The 17,408-nt window shown below is 37.6% G+C and overlaps 2 protein-coding genes across 2 annotated transcripts; both read right to left on the minus strand.

Moving 5' to 3' along the window:
* Positions 1-1,383: 1,383 nt before the first annotated feature.
* On the minus strand, positions 1,384-5,350 carry LOC104230843 (tryptophan synthase beta chain 1-like). The gene is made up of 6 exons (XM_070153547.1): positions 4,660-5,350; positions 3,731-4,090; positions 3,008-3,146; positions 2,639-2,777; positions 1,817-1,911; positions 1,384-1,728 (listed from the first exon to the last, which is right to left on the minus strand). The coding sequence occupies exons 1-6, from the start codon at positions 4,954-4,956 to the stop codon at positions 1,547-1,549; spliced, it is 1,212 nt and encodes a 403-aa protein (XP_070009648.1). The 5' UTR covers positions 4,957-5,350; the 3' UTR covers positions 1,384-1,546.
* Positions 5,351-13,159: 7,809 nt separating this feature from the next.
* Positions 13,160-17,271, minus strand: LOC104217575 (tryptophan synthase beta chain 1-like). The gene is made up of 5 exons (XM_009767859.2): positions 16,607-17,271; positions 15,348-15,707; positions 14,521-14,954; positions 13,686-13,780; positions 13,160-13,591 (listed from the first exon to the last, which is right to left on the minus strand). The coding sequence occupies exons 1-5, from the start codon at positions 16,901-16,903 to the stop codon at positions 13,410-13,412; spliced, it is 1,368 nt and encodes a 455-aa protein (XP_009766161.2). The 5' UTR covers positions 16,904-17,271; the 3' UTR covers positions 13,160-13,409.
* Between the last annotated feature and the right edge of the window lie 137 nt (positions 17,272-17,408).

Consider the following 17,408-nt stretch of genomic DNA (forward strand, 5'->3'; position numbering starts at 1 on the left):
AGATAGAGAGCTTATGTGAAATAACTGGCTATAGTAGAGGCAGTCTTCCATTCAAGTACCTAGATGTTCCAATATCATTGAATAAGCTATCAAAAATGGATTGTCAAGTACTAATAGATAAAATAATAACTAGAATAAGGAGTTGGGGTTCAAAGCACCTATCTTATGCCGGGAGAGTGCAAATGATTAATGCAATGTTGATGCATCTCCACACGTACCGAGCATCGAATTTTCTGCTTCCCAAAGCAGTGCTCAAAAGAATAACAACAATATGTTGTAACTATCTATGGGATGACAAGGTGGAAACAAATAGAAGACCATTAGTGGCCTGGGATATTGCTTGTAGGCCAAGGCAAGAGGGAGGGATAGGAATAAAGGACTGCATAGCATGGAACGAGGCATCAATAGGGAAATATGTTTGGGATATAACGACAAAGGCTGATTCTTTGTGGGTCAAATGGATCAACCATATATACTTAAAGAACACTGATTGGTGGCTATACAGTATACCACAAGATAGTAGCTAGTATTGGAAGAAAATTTTCCATATAAGAGACAAGCTTGAAGGGGTATATAATCAGGGAGGATGACAATCACAAATAGGTAGATATACAATCATGAAAGGGTACTCATGGTTGAAAGGAAATCTGGTCAAATGCCATTTGGGAAGATGGGTTTGGAATAAGCAAAATATTCCAAAACATAGCTTCATTTGTTGGCTGATTATGCAAAGAAAGCTGCTCACAAAGAATAGGCTAGCTCACAGAGGGATCAGTTCAGATGGCATATGTGTATTATGTGGAGAATCAATTGAACACTTGTTCTATGTGTGCCAATTTTCTAAATTGTGTATTACTGAAATTCTTCAGTGGTTAAAGATAAGAATCACAAACTATGAAGGGCAGCATCTATGGATAAGAGTAGGCAGGAAAATGAGAAGTAAACTAAGGAGGGAGTTCTCCTTTGTAGTATTGGCAGCATTGAACTACCACATATGGAAGGGGAGAAACGAAGCCTTATGGAAAAGTTCAGTGCCTAGACCAAGCAGGTTATGTGATCAAATCAAAAAGGAATGCAAAGTTCGTGTGATGGAGATAATCAACAAACGGAAGCGGGACAAGTATAAAAGATGGATAGAAGAAGTATATAGCTAGATAGGGGATAGAAATAAATACTACTTGTACAGAATAGGATACAAATAAATTTACTTGTGCTTAGCTGAGTAAGTACGAGAATTTATATATAGCAGGGTGCTAGAGTCGTTTTGTATTTCCTCATTATACTTGTTCTGGTGATGAATAAAAATTTTCATTCGACCAAAAAAATTAAAATTAACTACTACTATCTTTTTATGGATATAGCAATGTTGTGAAACACCTTTGAAAATATTGTCACTGACTTACTTAGGTACTAGAATATCTCTTAATTTGATTTGTGATCCTACTTGCTAAGTTGACAGTTATGTATATCTCTTTCTCTTTTTACAAATTACAATATACACATCAATTCATTAATGTAGTAATTCGTTGTTGGTTCATTCATTTATTCATTCATCCTTTGTAGTATGATTGAAGACTATGGTAGCATCCTTATCTCCGCGGCCGCTTAAATTAACAACCACTTTCTCACCATCCTCTAGAGTAGGGCAAAGTTTGTCAAGAAATGCAAGTGCGTGAGAAGCTTCCAAGGCTAGGAATATCCCTTCTAGCATGCACAACCGTTTATATGCTGCAACCACAAAAGTGAACAAACATTCATTAATGTTGAAAACTTGAATGGTTATGATTCCATCTTCCACAAAAGGTAATCAATTTACCTTCTAAGGCTTGTTCATCTGTGACAGTAGAAAACTCTGCGTGCCCGATATCTTTTAGAAAGCTAAGCTCTGGGCTAACACCTGGGTACTCTAATCTGCATATTCAACAATATTAATTGCATTAAATTTGGAAGGTTACATTGAATACTCATTTATAGCAAGGATAAGACTTAAATTATGTATAGCTAACGTTAAAGATTTTTTTTAATATACTATCAATGATATAGTTTAAGCCGTGATAGAAAATAAGTTAGTCAATTTTATCAGGTTACCCATTAACGCATTAAGGATATTTACATATAATTACTTTATTGGTGATCTTATTAATAAAAAAATATTTTTATCAATTGAACTTGGTTTATCAATCCACATATATGCTCCATGTCACTACAGGATGTGGTGGATTGGAAGAGATTCCTCCACCCTTAACTAGAGGTATTGAGTTCCTTCTAAATAGAAAAATTCCTTATAGGGAGTGCTTTTCCTATGCCAGCGGCTTAGTCAAAACATAAAAAGTAAACATGCAAAAAGGCAAAGGGAGTCAACATATATTATATATATATAAACATATTTTTTTACCTATCTATGCAATGTAAATTTCTAGCAAAGGGGTATCAATTGACACCCTATGGCAAAGAATGGCTTCGCCACTGCCCTATACAACACGGATCTAAAGTAGCCGAGTGAGTTGATTACATATACCAGATGGCTCAAAAAAAAAATGTTCTTTTATTCCTTACTTGAGCTGAAAATGACATTCTATATAATTGAGCTCTCTTGATTAAAATTATCCCTACGCTTAAAATTAAAGTGAAAACTTACCCCACACCTATTGAGTAAGGTCCAATAATTTGTCCTACCTCATCTTGTAACAGATAGCTCATTGCACCATGATAATTATCGCCTAAAATTTTACCGGCCCATAAAATAATTATCGCATCGTCATGACCGTTCCTCAGTTTTTAGTGTTTTTGGGCCATAAAACTAGAATTCCACTCAATTCCCAGATTTTGTATACTATAACCCACGCTATTTGCATGGCCGAACCTGAATCACCTAAAATATCGCCTACGATTATACTCTCTGTGTCCCAATTTATGTGACGGTATTTAAATTTTGAGAGTTAAACGAATTATTCTTTGACCATAATTTTTGTGTGTTTGAATATTTTAAATTATAAATTATTGTGACTTATAGTATTTTTTACGTAATTTTTTATCTTAAAAAACTTAAGAGATACTACGTCCAAATAGCTTATCTCCAAGTTGTTAACCCAACTTCTAATCCCTTCTGACACTGCATCTTTAAAACTTCCTTTAACAGATTTCACCTGCATCAATATTCAAACATGTAAGGATTTTCATCTCTTTGTACTCCATATATAGACAAGTCCCAAGCAATAAATGGTCTTCTTTGACTAGGAGCTTTTAATAGGATAATTTTACATCTGATTACTGAACTTTTATTCACTATAATAATAAAATCATAAAATTATTTCTTTATCAGACCAGATGGTGAAACGTTTGGTGTCGAGTTACGGTATGACAACACCTTGCTACTTTTTAACTTCCCGAGTGACAAAGAACTAAGGCAAACACAACGTGGTGTAGGAAAATTTGACTTTCCATAATTATATTCGCTAAGTAATTTATACATAATTTAGTTACTTTAATTAGATAAAAATAAATTTATGACTTTACTATTACATTCTCTCTATTTCAATTTATATAACCAATTATTCTTTAAATATAATTATTTCTTTTTAAAAAACATTAAATTATTAATTGTTGTGACTTAAAGTAAATTTTTACGCAGTTTTCAAATGTGTAAGTTTTATAATTTTTAAAAACTTAAAGACTTTACGTTCAAATACAAGATCAAAATACAGAGATAATTTTGTGATAGAAGAAGTACCTTTGCACCAAGATGCTTCATCAAGAGTACATTAGAAGGTCGTCTCTCCATATCTAAGCTTCCCATGAATACAGTACACTCCAATGAGAGTTTAGCACAGGCAGCCGCCGTCGCGACGCCATGCTGGACAGCACCGGTGGCTGCTATGATATTTTTACAGTCCATGCGCTTAGCCAACATTGTTTGTGCAATAGCGTTATTGATCTTGTGTGCTCCAACATGGTTCAAATCTTCTCTTTTTAGATAGATGTCTGGCCCTTTTCCCCTATTTCTGCTCTTGTAGTGATCTATTAGTCTCTCAGCGAAGTATAAAGGAGTTTCACGGCCTACGTAGTCCCTTAGTGCAACTTCGAGCTCCATCTGCATAAAAACTTTTATATGTTGTTAGTTTAAAATATTGCTAGTCAAGAGTTTCTAGTAATTCTGTTAGGTTAAACCACCTCAAAGATACTCTTAACATAGTGAGACATTGTCTGCTTTAGGTTAAACCTGCACGGTTTTTTCCAAAAACCCTCACATCATCAAGAGATCCCTACACTTATATATAAGGCTCACAATCTTTTTAGCTACTAATGTGGAACTTTATTCGCATGTCCAACAATCTCCCCCTCGAACTAAGTTACACGTGGCTACTATCACAATCCATGGGTCAATTTACGTGATTCATTGTGTGCCATGCACATTTTTAGAGTATTTATGGCAATCGAAGCCTGCTACTAGCTTCTTTTTGAGTGTACGTCTCCAAACCGAGCCTCGCATCATCACTTTGTAATCGTCATGCTCCTACTAATTCTGGGCTCTGATAATAGTTGTTCAGCTAAATTAGCCCAAGGATACTCATGGGAAACAACTCTCTAGAACTGTGTAGGAGTACGTGAAAACGTATAAAAAAATAGTTACATGTACAAGTAAGGGAATTTAAGAAAAACCTGGAACTGAGGGTCATGCAAAGCAGAGTTGAATTCGTAATCAAGCTTTGTTAAAGAAGATATAAGCGTCTCAGGTACGAACTTTCCACCAAAAATCCCAAACTTTTCATTGCTAAATATTGCTCTCTTTTTTTCATGGTAAGCAAGCTTCCCTTGTAACTCAGTAACTTGGCTCGGGCCAGTAGCTACAGAAAATATAGCAAATTTTCCACTCCATTTTCTGCTATATGACAATCTTGGCTCACCAGATGTAGCAAATTTTGCTTGACCAAAAATAACTTCGATGTTACATGCCATAATGTCTTTTCTCAAAAAGAAAAATTTGTTCTGGCAGTATAAGAAACAAGAATGAACAAGAACTTAAGGCTGCTAATATAATGAGAACTTCAAGCCGCCGCCGACGACGACAACAACAACAATAACAAAGACAATATAATCCCACAAAGTGGGGTTTGGGAGTGGTAGAGTGTACACACACCTTACTCCTACCTTGTGATGGTAGAGAGACTGTTTCCAATAAATCCACTACTCAGGATAAAAGTAAAAGAATCAAATACAATACGTTGTAGCATCAACAAGATAAGGTGATAAGGTGGGATATTGAGATCTTCAAGGGGACCAAGGTTGTTGAAGTAGCATAGGGTTGCCTGAAATTGTACATAGACTATAGCTTTAGTTAAATAGCCTCATTTTAAAAGATTAACCTACTGATTTGGTGGCTGACTATTAATTTTGTCTATATATATAGTTATACACAAACGTGTTCGGCTACAGTAGAACTTTAAATTTATAAACGTTTTAAACGAACAACTACTATTCGGACCAGAGACTTCTAACGCATTTATTTTTATTTCGTTAGCCAAAAAGGAGAAATTTGATATTGCGCCTCATATGACTGAAGCTGCTTCAGAGAAAATTTAAATCGTTACTCTCTGATCAGTTTCATCTGATATGTTCTAGATTAACTGGACTAAAATGTAAAAAGAATTTTAATATTACCTTAAATGAAAGGTGGGTATAGCTTAAATGGACTAAAATGTAAAATGAATTTTAATATTGTTTACCTTAAATTAAAGGTGTGTATAAGCTATAAAAAGTACTCTTCAAGTCTATATATATATATATATATATATATATATATATATATATATTGCCATATGATTCCTTATAACGGGTGTCATTAAGAGTAAAATACAAACATTGGTATTAAAAATTTACTACTATTTAAAAAGATAAAAAAAAATTGAATAAAACAAGACACATAAATTGAAATGAACGAAATAATAATTAGTTTTTCACATTTGGGTTGTCCCCTTGGCCACATAATTTGTAGGTTGTCCCCATCTACCGGCTGAAACCATAAAATGATAAAGTCAAGAAGCCCCTTTCGCACGTTTAAAATACGTTAAACTGTTACGACTAGCCGGCCATTTAGACTGAAAATTTGTTGGGGTCATTTGGCAAGTATTAGAAAAAATAATGTAAGTATTAGTGATCACGCCCAACTATACCTTATAAAAGGACAATGCAGACGTTGCAAATATAATCTGAATATTTATGCCGAGAGTCGAATCCACAGAGAATTAACCTATCAATTACTTTCGTTGGACTTACTAAATTCTTTAGAATCAACTTCCCCAAATATTGTGAATAACAGGTATATTTAATAACTAAGATTGAAAGTCAATAAATAGTTGTAAACTAAATATGCTTAAGTTGTGAACAATAATGAGAAGGTTCTAAGGTAGTGATTTCCCCTATTGATGGAATCCCTTCTGTTTATGTTTCATATAGATTTACCAACACATCTCTATCAACCATGAACACTATTTTTACCGTGAATCTCTCCCGAGTAATCGCGATAATTTACTACACGCACTCTCCCGAGATACGCTACCTGACTTTGTTTATTACAGTTCACTTTAGATTGCACCCAAGACTTCGTTATCCCTAATCCCGCCTTTAAACCCACAGTTATAGATCCCTCTTATACTTTGGGAGTGATGTTGTTCAACAATTACCTAAATATGCACTCTCTCCCGAGTTATGCATACCAAATAGGCACAGCTAATTGAGGATCCTGTCAATTAACTACAACAAACACGTAGTTGAACAAATAGAGATTAAACTGGCAAACTATATTAACATAATCAAGAAGTTCATTCTTCAATAGGTTCCATCGAAACCCTAGACAAAGGATTTAGCTACTCATGACAATGAGTAAATAAACTATGAAAATATTCATGATCAAAATTGCCAGAAAAATAAAGAGAAGAAGAAAATATGATGTTTTGGGTGATCTCGCACACTTGTTTTTCTTGCCAAAGTACTCTCTAAAACATTACATGTCTCCCTTGGGCGAGTTCTATTGTTTAATATAGGGTTTTGGGCTAAAAATCCTATGTTTTTACACTTCAGTCCCTCAATTTTTCGCTTCCTATCGCGGTCCTACTGCGGTTACGCTAGGACCGCGACCAACTAGCCTCTCAGAATCCGCAACAGCCTTCTGCTGCGGATCGGGCCCGTATTTTGGTTCTAGAGCATGGTACAAACTTGTTATAGTATTTAAAGGATAACAGTGAAATTTGGTGAAATATGGAGTTTATTTGACGTGATTTGGACTTCCGGTTGAAGAGTTATGAACTTTAAGTGTTCTTGAGAAAAATGATGAGTTTTGAGGTTTAATTGAGGTTTTACATGTTATTTTCATGATTTGATTGCACGAGCAAGTCCGTATGATATTTTTAGGTTGGTGTGCATGTTTAGTTTGGAGACCCGAGGGCTCGGGTGAGTTTTGGATAGGCCATAGAGTGGAATGTAACTTAGGATGTTGCAGATTTTTAACCGGTATGTTGCAGGACTGCAGGCTTCGCATTTTCGAGCTTGGAAATGCGAGAATTATGTCACAAATGCGAAAACGCCCAGGGCCAGCATTACCTCGCAAATGCGAGGTACACTTCGCAAATGCGATGCCTTCAGTAGGTGCCAGTGGTCGCAAATGCGACACCCTCTCCGCAAATGCGAGTTCTCAATTGCGAACATATGATCGCAAATGCGAAGGTAGCAGGTTCCTTAAGGGTTCGCAATTGCGACATCTGCGACCTGCAAATTCATAACTTAGCCGAAAATCTTTCATTTTTCAAACCCTTTCAAAACCAAAACACTCTTGGGCGATTTTTCAAAGACAAGTACTCTTCCAAATCAATTGTAAGTCATTTCTAACTTGTTTTCATCAATCTTTAACATCTTTTCTCATGATTTCAACTCAAAATCAAAGGTTTTCATGGGAAAAGTTGGGTGTTTTGGGTAGAACCTAGGTTTTTCAAATTTTGGGGATTTGGACCTCGATTTGAGGTTCGATTTCAAAATAAATTATATATTTGGTTTCTTGGGGGAATGGGTAATCGGGTTTTGGTTCGAACCTTGGGTTTTGACCATGTGGGCCCGGAGGCGATTTTTGACTTTTTGGGAAAAACTTTAGAAAACCTATTTTCATGCATTGGAATTTATTCATTTAGCATTTATTGATATAGTTAAGTATCTTGTGGCTAGATACGAGCGAATTGGTGGTGGAATCAAGAGGTAAAGCGATAGTTGAGACTTGAATTGTGTTCGTGGCATCGAGGTAAGTGTTTGGTCTAACCTTAGCTTGAAGGATTAGGAGGTAAGTGTTTGGTCTAACCTTAGCTTGAAGGATTAGGAGTTGAGTCCTATTTGCTATGTTTTATTGTTGAGTACGACGTATAGGCATGGTGACGAGTATCTATACGTTGGTGTCAAATATGCCCGTGAGTCTTATTCTATGACTAATGTGACTTCGTTTGTAGTGTTCATACCTTAAGTGATGATTTCTAAGGTGGTCAGGGGACTGACAAAAGGCCTCGTCATTCAGGTAGATTCAGTGGTACCTCGTCTGGAGACTCGGATTCGTATGGTAGAGGCCATTCTCCTAGGCCTTTTCAGTCAGCACTTCAGGTTTCTCTAGTGCTTCAGGTGGTCATGGTTCTAATATGCAATATTCTGATCAGCAAACCTACAGTGCTCCACTAGCTCCTATCAGTGCACCGCCGCTCTAGTGTTTTTGGGGTGGTCATTCAGGTCATCAGGGTCAACAGTCTCAGCAGCCGAGGGCTTGTTATACTTGTGGTGATATGGGTCATATTACTAGGTTTTCTCCTCGAGCATTGAGCAGCTATCGTCATCAAGGTTCCCGTGCTATGGTTCAGGCACCGAGTGTTCCACAACCCACTCAGCCAGCAAAGGGTGGAGGTAAAGGGGCTAGAAGTGGAGGAAGAGGTATTAGAGGTGGAGGTCAGGCAACTAGAGGTGGAGGCCAGCCAACAATAGGCCGTCCCAAAGATGTAGTTCAGGGTGGTAGGGCCCAGTCCCGATGTTATGCTCTTCCAGCCAGGCCTACGGCTAAGACTTCCGATGCAGTTATCACAGGTACAATTCTGGTCTGTAGTAGAGATGCTTCAGTTTTATTTGATCCTGGATCTACGTACTCCTATGTGTCGTCTTATTTTTCCTCGTATTTGGTCATGCCTAGTGATTCCTTGAGTGCTCCTGTATGTGTATCTATACCGGTAGGTGATTCTAGTGTAGTAGATCGTATCCATCTTTCATGTATAGTTGTGATTGGGGGTCTTGAGACTCGTGTAGATTTGTTACATGCTCTCACATCACATTTCTAAGAGAAGTTCCACACACATAAAATCAAGTAACAAGGAATTATAGATAGAACGAATCCACTCACTCTCAGCAAAGAACATTCACATGCCACACAGATACACCATAAGCTTGCCCTTAGTGTAATACTCTACTAATCGAGTTGTTCAGTCCAAGATCAAGAGGTCTTTATTTGGTTATAATGTAAGCTAAGGGACGAGTAGGATATATTTGGATATAGTGACTAACCTCCCTAAGCACTTTTAATACAATCGTTCCCTTTATTCCAAATTTCATGTTCAACCCAATCATTCTTCCACACTTGTTTCATAGGCTACCCCCACTTTTCTTTAGGTGCAACTGGCCTCTTTTTTTTTTCTTTTTTTTTTCTTTTTTTTAACAGCCATTGCACCATTCAAGTATTTTCCTGATTTTTCTTTTCCCACTCCATTACTAACCCACACTTTGACTTTTATATGCTCTTTAACGATTCAAGTACTTCTAGGAGGTACAGGTTCAAACAGTCAAACTATTCAAACACAGGGATGTATGTTATTGTAAAGTTATCAAAGAACAGGCTTCAGGCTCGAAGGGGTTAACTATGGCAATATGTACAGGTGGATTCATAATTGTACAGGCTACACAAGGAAATGCCTCAATCATCTCTAAGGCCAAACAACTTCTATTTCGCTTTGTAAACACGCATGGCAAGTTCTAGGTATCGCATGCAAGCACAGAATACAAGTATTATCTCACACACACTTGGCATGTAACTCATTCCGAATTAGTTTGTCAACACACTCATGTGAGCGTTCAAGAAAGACAAGGTGTGCAGAATTAGGGCATAAAATTACGAGTCTACAAACGAGCCTAGACGTCGCACCCTTAAGTTCGTTTTAGTTATTTGCAGGTGTGTACATTACGGGTTGCATTCTTGCCCTCACCTATCTTAGTCCAATAGAGTCCTAAGGGTCCTAAAAAATATTAAAGAAAAATCTACCTAACCCGGTTCAAGAAAAGCCCTTGAAAAAGAACCGTGGTCAAAAGAAAAACCAAGGAGGAATTACTACACTACCTAAAATGAAAAATAAAATAAAATCTAAATGGACTACACTACTTGTTTTTTTTAAACCTGACTTTGACCTTCAAGAGACCCGTCGACAAGTGTCCGTCGTTGGGCCAAGTCAGTTACTTCTAAGGTGAGTACAACCAATTATACACAACAATAAAGATACAGAACTACAACATACTCAATGTATATGTACACTAACAATACACCACTAAAGCAAGTCTCTCACCCCACACAAAAAGAATATGGCATGTCCCCATGTCATAACACAAATAAAGTACAAAAGGGTAAGAAGACTTCCCTGAGCATCACTCGGAGTCGGAGACGGTGCTGGGATCCACATGACAAGCCCTCCCCAAAAAAATTCTGCACTTACCTGGCCCGCGCTGGTCTACCGCGGTTATGCTGGGACCGCGGTAGACCTCTTTCAGAGGGGGTATTTGACCGCGGTCCTACCGCGGTTACACTGGGACCACAGTCTGGGCGTGTTCCTGCTACTTTACACTTACAACACATTCGTGGGTTTCCTCCCACGCAACACCTGATTTAACGTCGCGGCACGACGCAGATGAGCGCATTTAAGGCTCGCTCGACCTCTGTGGTTCAGTCAGGTGTAGCTCAGACACTTCCTTTGGTTCGCTCATGCCCACATATCGTTTCAATCTCTGCCCATTGACTCTAAATGTAAGAGAGTCTTTCTCTGTGGCAATCTCGATAGCACCTGAAGGGAAAACTTCGACCACTCTAAATGGTCCAGACCATCGTGACCTGAGTTTACCCGGAAATAACCTTAATCGTGAGTTATAAAGCAACACCATATCTCCAGGAGAGAAATTTCGCTCCACAATGTTCTTGTCGTGCAACCTCTTCATTCTTTCCTTGTACAACCTTGTGCTCTCAAAAGCAAGATGTCTGAACTCGTCGAGCTCATGCAATTCTGTAATTCTCGTTGTGCCCGCAGCCTTGATGTCTAGATTCAGCTGTTTCAGTGCCCACCACGCTCTATGTTCAAGTTCCACTGGCAAATAGCAGGCCTTCCCGAACACCAACTTATATGGTGACATACCAATCAGTGTTTTAAAAGCAGTTCTATAGGCCCAGAGTGCATCATCTAACTTTTTCGCCCAATCAGTTCTTGTGGCATTCACAGTCTTGGTTAGCACACTCTTTATCTCTCTGTTGGACACTTCAACCTGCCCACTAGTTTACGTGTGATAAGGGGTAGCCACCTTGTGGCGTACATCATACTTTGCAAGCAACTTCTCGAAAGCTCTATTACAGAAGTGAGTGCCTCCGTCACTGATAATCGCTCTTGGTGTCCCAAATCTGGTGAATATGTTCTTCTTCAAAAACCCCACCACCACTCTTGCATCATTAGTGGGCAACGCTGCAGCTTCTACCCATTTGGACACGTAATCCACAGCAACAAGTATGCACTTATTGCCATAAGAGCTGATGAAGGGACCCATGAAGTCAATTCCCCAGACATCAAACACTTCCACCTCTTCAATTGGGTTCATGAGCATCTCATGGCGACGGGAAATGTTCCCGGTCTGCTGACAATCATTGCAGCCCTTCACCCATTGGTGCGCATCTTTAAACACTGTTGGCCAAAAGAATCCGGCCTTAAGCACTTTCGCAGCTGTCCTGACCCCTCCAAAATGTCCTCCATAGACCGATGCGTGACAAGCCTGCAAAACAGAAGATTGTTCTATCTCGGGGACACACCTCCGGATCATATTGTCAACACAAATTCTAAACAGGTAAGGCTCATCCCAATAATACATGCGGCAGTCACGATAAAACTTTTTCTTTTGTACAGATGAAAGGTCATAGGGAACTATACCGCAGGCCAGGTAATTTGCAAAGTCTGCATACCATGGCGCTTCCTCAAGATTAGTAGCGAGCAGCTGCTCGTCTGGAAAGGTTTCCAGAATATCTTCAACCTCAACTGCATTTTTAGCTCCCTCAAGTCGTGATAGATGATCAGCGACTTGGTTCTCTGTGCCCTTACGGTCACGAATTTCAAGGTCGAATTCTTACAGCAGCAACACCCAACGAATCAGGCATGGCTTAGACTCCTTCTTCTCAATCAAGTACCTGAGAGCTGCATAATCAGTGTATACAATTACCTTAGAACCAATCAGATATGATCTAAACTTGTCAAAAGCAAACACCACAGCCAACATCTCCTTCTCAGTCACAGTATAGTTCAGCTGGGCTCCACTCAGCCTTCTACTAGCATAGTAGATTGGATGCATCAACTTGTCCTTCCGCTGTCAATTTATGTTTCTTTCCGCTAGATTTTGATTTATACTTTTATCTTATTGAATTTCTTTTAAAATTATAATTTTCCTTAAGTATTTATTTGAAAAATGGAATGTTTGGAAATAAGTTGCTGGCCTATTATCACGATAGGCGCCATCACGATATGGTTAGATTTTGGGTCGTGACAAAAAGTCATTTGAACCATCTTATGTGGGTTTGAGATGCCGTTGATTGAGATTTTATATTTCACTAGCAAGCTATTGTAATTAGTTTATTGCTTCAAAATTGTAGAACCAAGCGGCCAACTATGATAAAATATCTTTTTTTTTTTTTTTTTTTTGCACTCGACAAGAAAAATTATGTAACAGCATAATATATTTTCTTGACAAGACTAGAATAGAAAAATGATCCCATCTCTCCCTTGTTTTTTTCCTTTTTATATAGTGTATATTAATTATTTATTTTAATTTGTATTGTTCTCCGTACACAGTAGTATTTGAATACATGAAAAAATATTATTTTCGTCCAATGTTTACACTAAACTATATATCAAATTAACTACTAGTATATCTTTATGGATATAGCAATGTATGTGAAACACCTTTGAAAGTATTGTCACTGACTCACTATAACCTATCGAGATATCTTTAGGTACAATTTGAATTGCGATCCTACTTGCAGTTATGTATATCTCTTTGTTTGTATACAATTTACAATATACATATTAGTTCATTAATGTTGTAATTCATTCATTTTTTGTTGTATGATTGAAGACTGTGGCAGCATCCTTATCTCCGCGACCGCTCAAATTAACAACTACCTTCTCACCGTCCGCTAGAGTAGGGCAAAGTCTGTCAAGAAATGCAAGTGCATGTGAAGCTTCTAAGGCTGGGAATATCCCTTCTAGCCTGCACAACAGTTTATATGCTGCAACCATAAAAGTGAATAAACATCAATTACTATTGAAAATTTGAATGGTTAAGATTCCATCTTTCAAAAAGTTAGAGATAATTAATTTTACCTTCTAAGGCTTGTTCATCTTTGACACTAGAAAACTCTGCACGCCCAATGTCCTTTAGAAAGCTAAGCTCTGGGCTAACACCGGGGTACTCTAATCTGCATACAACAATATTGCATTATTAAATTTGGAGGGTAACATTAAATACTCATTTATAGCAAGGATAAGACTTCAATTTTGTATCGATAACGTTTAAGATTCTTTTATACTATCAATAATGTAATTTAACCTGTAACAAACAAATAAGTAGTCAACTTTATCAAGTTGCCAATTAACTCATTAACAAGATTTACATATAACTATTTTATCGATGACCTGATTGGTAAAAAAAAAAATTATCAATAAAGTCTTCATTTATCTACATATATGCTCCTTACCACCATATCATGTGGTGGGATGATTGAGATTCCTCCATTCTTAACTAGAGGTGTTGGGTTCCCTCGGAATGGAGAAATTTTGTATAGGGAGTGTTTTCCCTATACTAGTAGCGTAGTCAGGATTCTCACCAAGGGAAGTCAAAATATGAAAAATAAACATGCAAAAAGACAAAAGGGAATCAAGATATATATACACCTATACCTATCTATGCACTGTAAATTTAGGGCGAAGGGGTATCAATTGACACACGTTGGCAAAGAATGACTCTGCTACTGTTCTCTGCAGCACGAATCTGAATTAGTCGAGTCAGTTGAGTACAGATACCATATGGTTTAACCTGCCCGCCCTCTCCCCAAAAAAAACACGTTTATTGTTTACTTGAGCTGAAAATGACATTGTATTTAATTGAGCTGTCTTGATTAAAATTATACGTACGCTTGAAATTAAAGTGAAAGCTTACCCCACACCTATTGAGTAAGGTCCAATAATTTGTCCTTCCTCATCTTGTAACAGATAGCTCATTGCACCATGATACACCCCAACTTGACCTCTAGCCATAGTTGCTGAGTGTTTTCCTGTATCAAGACCTACCCCACCAGCTTCAACTCCTATTAGCCTCACATCTTCATCTTCAATAAATTCATGAAATAGACCCAACGCATTAGAGCCACTACCTACACAAGCCACTAACACATCTGGTTTCCCACCCCATTTGTCCATGGCTTGTTTCCTCGTTTCTTTTCCAATCACTGATTGGAATTCACGAACCATGGTTGGACATGGGTGTGGTCCTATCGCTGCACCTGCTAAGAAATAGCTTGTCTCCAAGTTGTTAACCCAACTTCTAATGCCTTCTGACACTGCATCTTTAAAACTCCCTTTAACAGATTTCACCTACATCAATATTCAAACATGTTAGGATCTGAGTAATTTACACAATAATTCAGTTACTTTAATGAGATACACATTGGTTTGCGACTTTACTATTATACTCTCACCATCTCAATTTACGTGACGATATTCGAACTTCGAGAGTCAAACGAATTATTTTTTGACCGTAATTTTTGAATATTTCAAATTATTTATTATTGTGACTTATACTATTTTTTTACGTAGTTTTTTTATTTTGAAAAACTTAAAATTTTTACGTCCAAACACAATGTCAAAATAAGAAGTTTAAATCTCGAAAATGAAAAAGTGTCACATATAGGACAGAGAAAGTAGCAGATAAAGTTAGTGATGTCAGTATGACAAAAAATATAAATGATTTTGTGAAAGAAGAAGTACCTTTGCACCAAGATGCTTCATCAAGAGTACATTAGAAGGTTGTCTCTCCATATCTAAGCTTCCCATGAATACAGTACACTCCAATGAGAGTTTAGCACAGGCAGCCGCCGTCGCGACGCCATGCTGGCCAGCACCGGTGGCTGCTATGATATTTTTACAGTCCATGCGCTTAGCCAACATTGTTTGTGCAATAGCGTTATTGATCTTGTGTGCTCCAACATGGTTCAAATCTTCTCTTTTTAGATAGATGTCTGGCCCTTTTCCCCTATTTCTGCTCTTGTAGTGATCTGTTAGTCTCTCAGCGAAGTATAAAGGAGTTTCACGGCCTACGTAGTCCCTTAGTGCCACTTCGAGCTCCATCTGCATAAAAAAATTTATATGTTGTTAGTTTAAAATATTGCTAGTCAAGAGTTTCTAGTAATTCTGGTAGGCTAAACCACCTCAAAGATACTCTTAACACATAGTCAGATATTATCTGCTTTAGGTCACACTCGCACGATTTTTTCTAAAAGGTCTCACACCATCAAACGACCCAATCTCACATGTTGGCTCACAATCTTTTCAGCTACTAATGTGAGACTTTATTCGCACGCCCAATAATCTCCCCCTCGAATTGAACTAAGTTTCACGTGTCACAATCCACGGGTCAATTTCTATGATTCACCGTGTGCGATACAAATTCTTAGAGTATTTATGGCAATCGAAGCCTGCTACTAGCTTCTTTTTGAGTTTGCATCTCCAAACCGAGCCTCGCATCATTACTTTGCCATCGCCATATACTTCCGCTGATCCTGGGTTCTGATACGAGTTGTTGGTCTAAACCAGCCCAAGGATACTCATAATATGGTGTGTATTATTCGCTTTGGACAAGCCCGCACGATTTTTTCCAAAAGTTCTAACATCGTTAAAAATTCTCCCTACGTCTTATACGCAGGTTGTTCGCACACCCAACAAATTCTTTTATTATCTGACATGAAGTTTACAAATAAAGTGGGTAAAGCGCTGATATGGCAAATGACGTGGGCGGCGAAATTTACTGAGCATTTCGCACATAGGTGATTAGTTACTATAATGGGAGCAAAAGTAGTTTTATGACTTTACTGTTATAGTGCATCAATTTCAGCGATAATACACAGGCAACTCGTTTTTTTGTTGGAATAACATTGGAAACAACTCTCTCATAACTTTGTAGGAGTACGTGAAATCGTATAAAAAAATAGTTACATGTACTAGTACTAGTAAGGGAATTTAAGAAAAACCTGAAACTGAGGATCATGCAAAGCAGAGTTGAATTCGTAATCAAGCTTTGTTAAAGAAGATATAAGCGTCTCAGGTACGAACTTTCCACCAAAAATCCCAAACTTTTCATTGTTCAATATTGATCTCTTTTTTTCATAGTAAACCAGCTTCCCTGGTAACTCTGTAACTCGGCTCGGGCCAGTAGCTACGGAAAATATAGCAAATTTTCCTTTCCATTTTCTGCTATATGACAATCTTGGTTCACCAGATGTAGCAATTTTTGCTTGTCGAAAATTAACTTCGATGTTACATACCATAATGTCTTTGTTAGGGATGTATAAAAAACAAGAATGAACTAGAACTTAAGGCTGCTAATATATTGAGAACTTCAAGACAACAATAACAATAACAAACCCAGTGTAATTCTACAAAGCGGGGTCTGAGAGGGTAGAGTGTATGCAGACCTTACTCCTGCCTTATAAAGATAGAGAAGCTATTTTCGGTAGACCCCCGACTCAAGATAAAAGTAAAAGAAGCAGACACAACATGTAGTAACATCGACAAAATAAGATGATAAGGTGACAGAGTGATAGAATAACAGAAGCGAAAGAATACTAAGAACTTCAAGAAAGATTTGAAATTGTTATCTCACGTGTGTTATTCTTGTTATAGCAGTTTATAGGGAAGAGACCCATTGAACACAAACAGATATATATAGCAAGGGGATCAAGGTTGTTGAATTAGCATAGGGTTGCCTGAAATTGTACATAGACTACAGCTCTAGTTAAATAGCCTCAGTCTAAAGATTAACCTATTCATTTG

Source organism: Nicotiana sylvestris, chromosome 8 (assembly GCF_000393655.2).
Source record: "Nicotiana sylvestris chromosome 8, ASM39365v2, whole genome shotgun sequence".
Taxonomy (NCBI): Eukaryota; Viridiplantae; Streptophyta; class Magnoliopsida; order Solanales; family Solanaceae; genus Nicotiana; species Nicotiana sylvestris.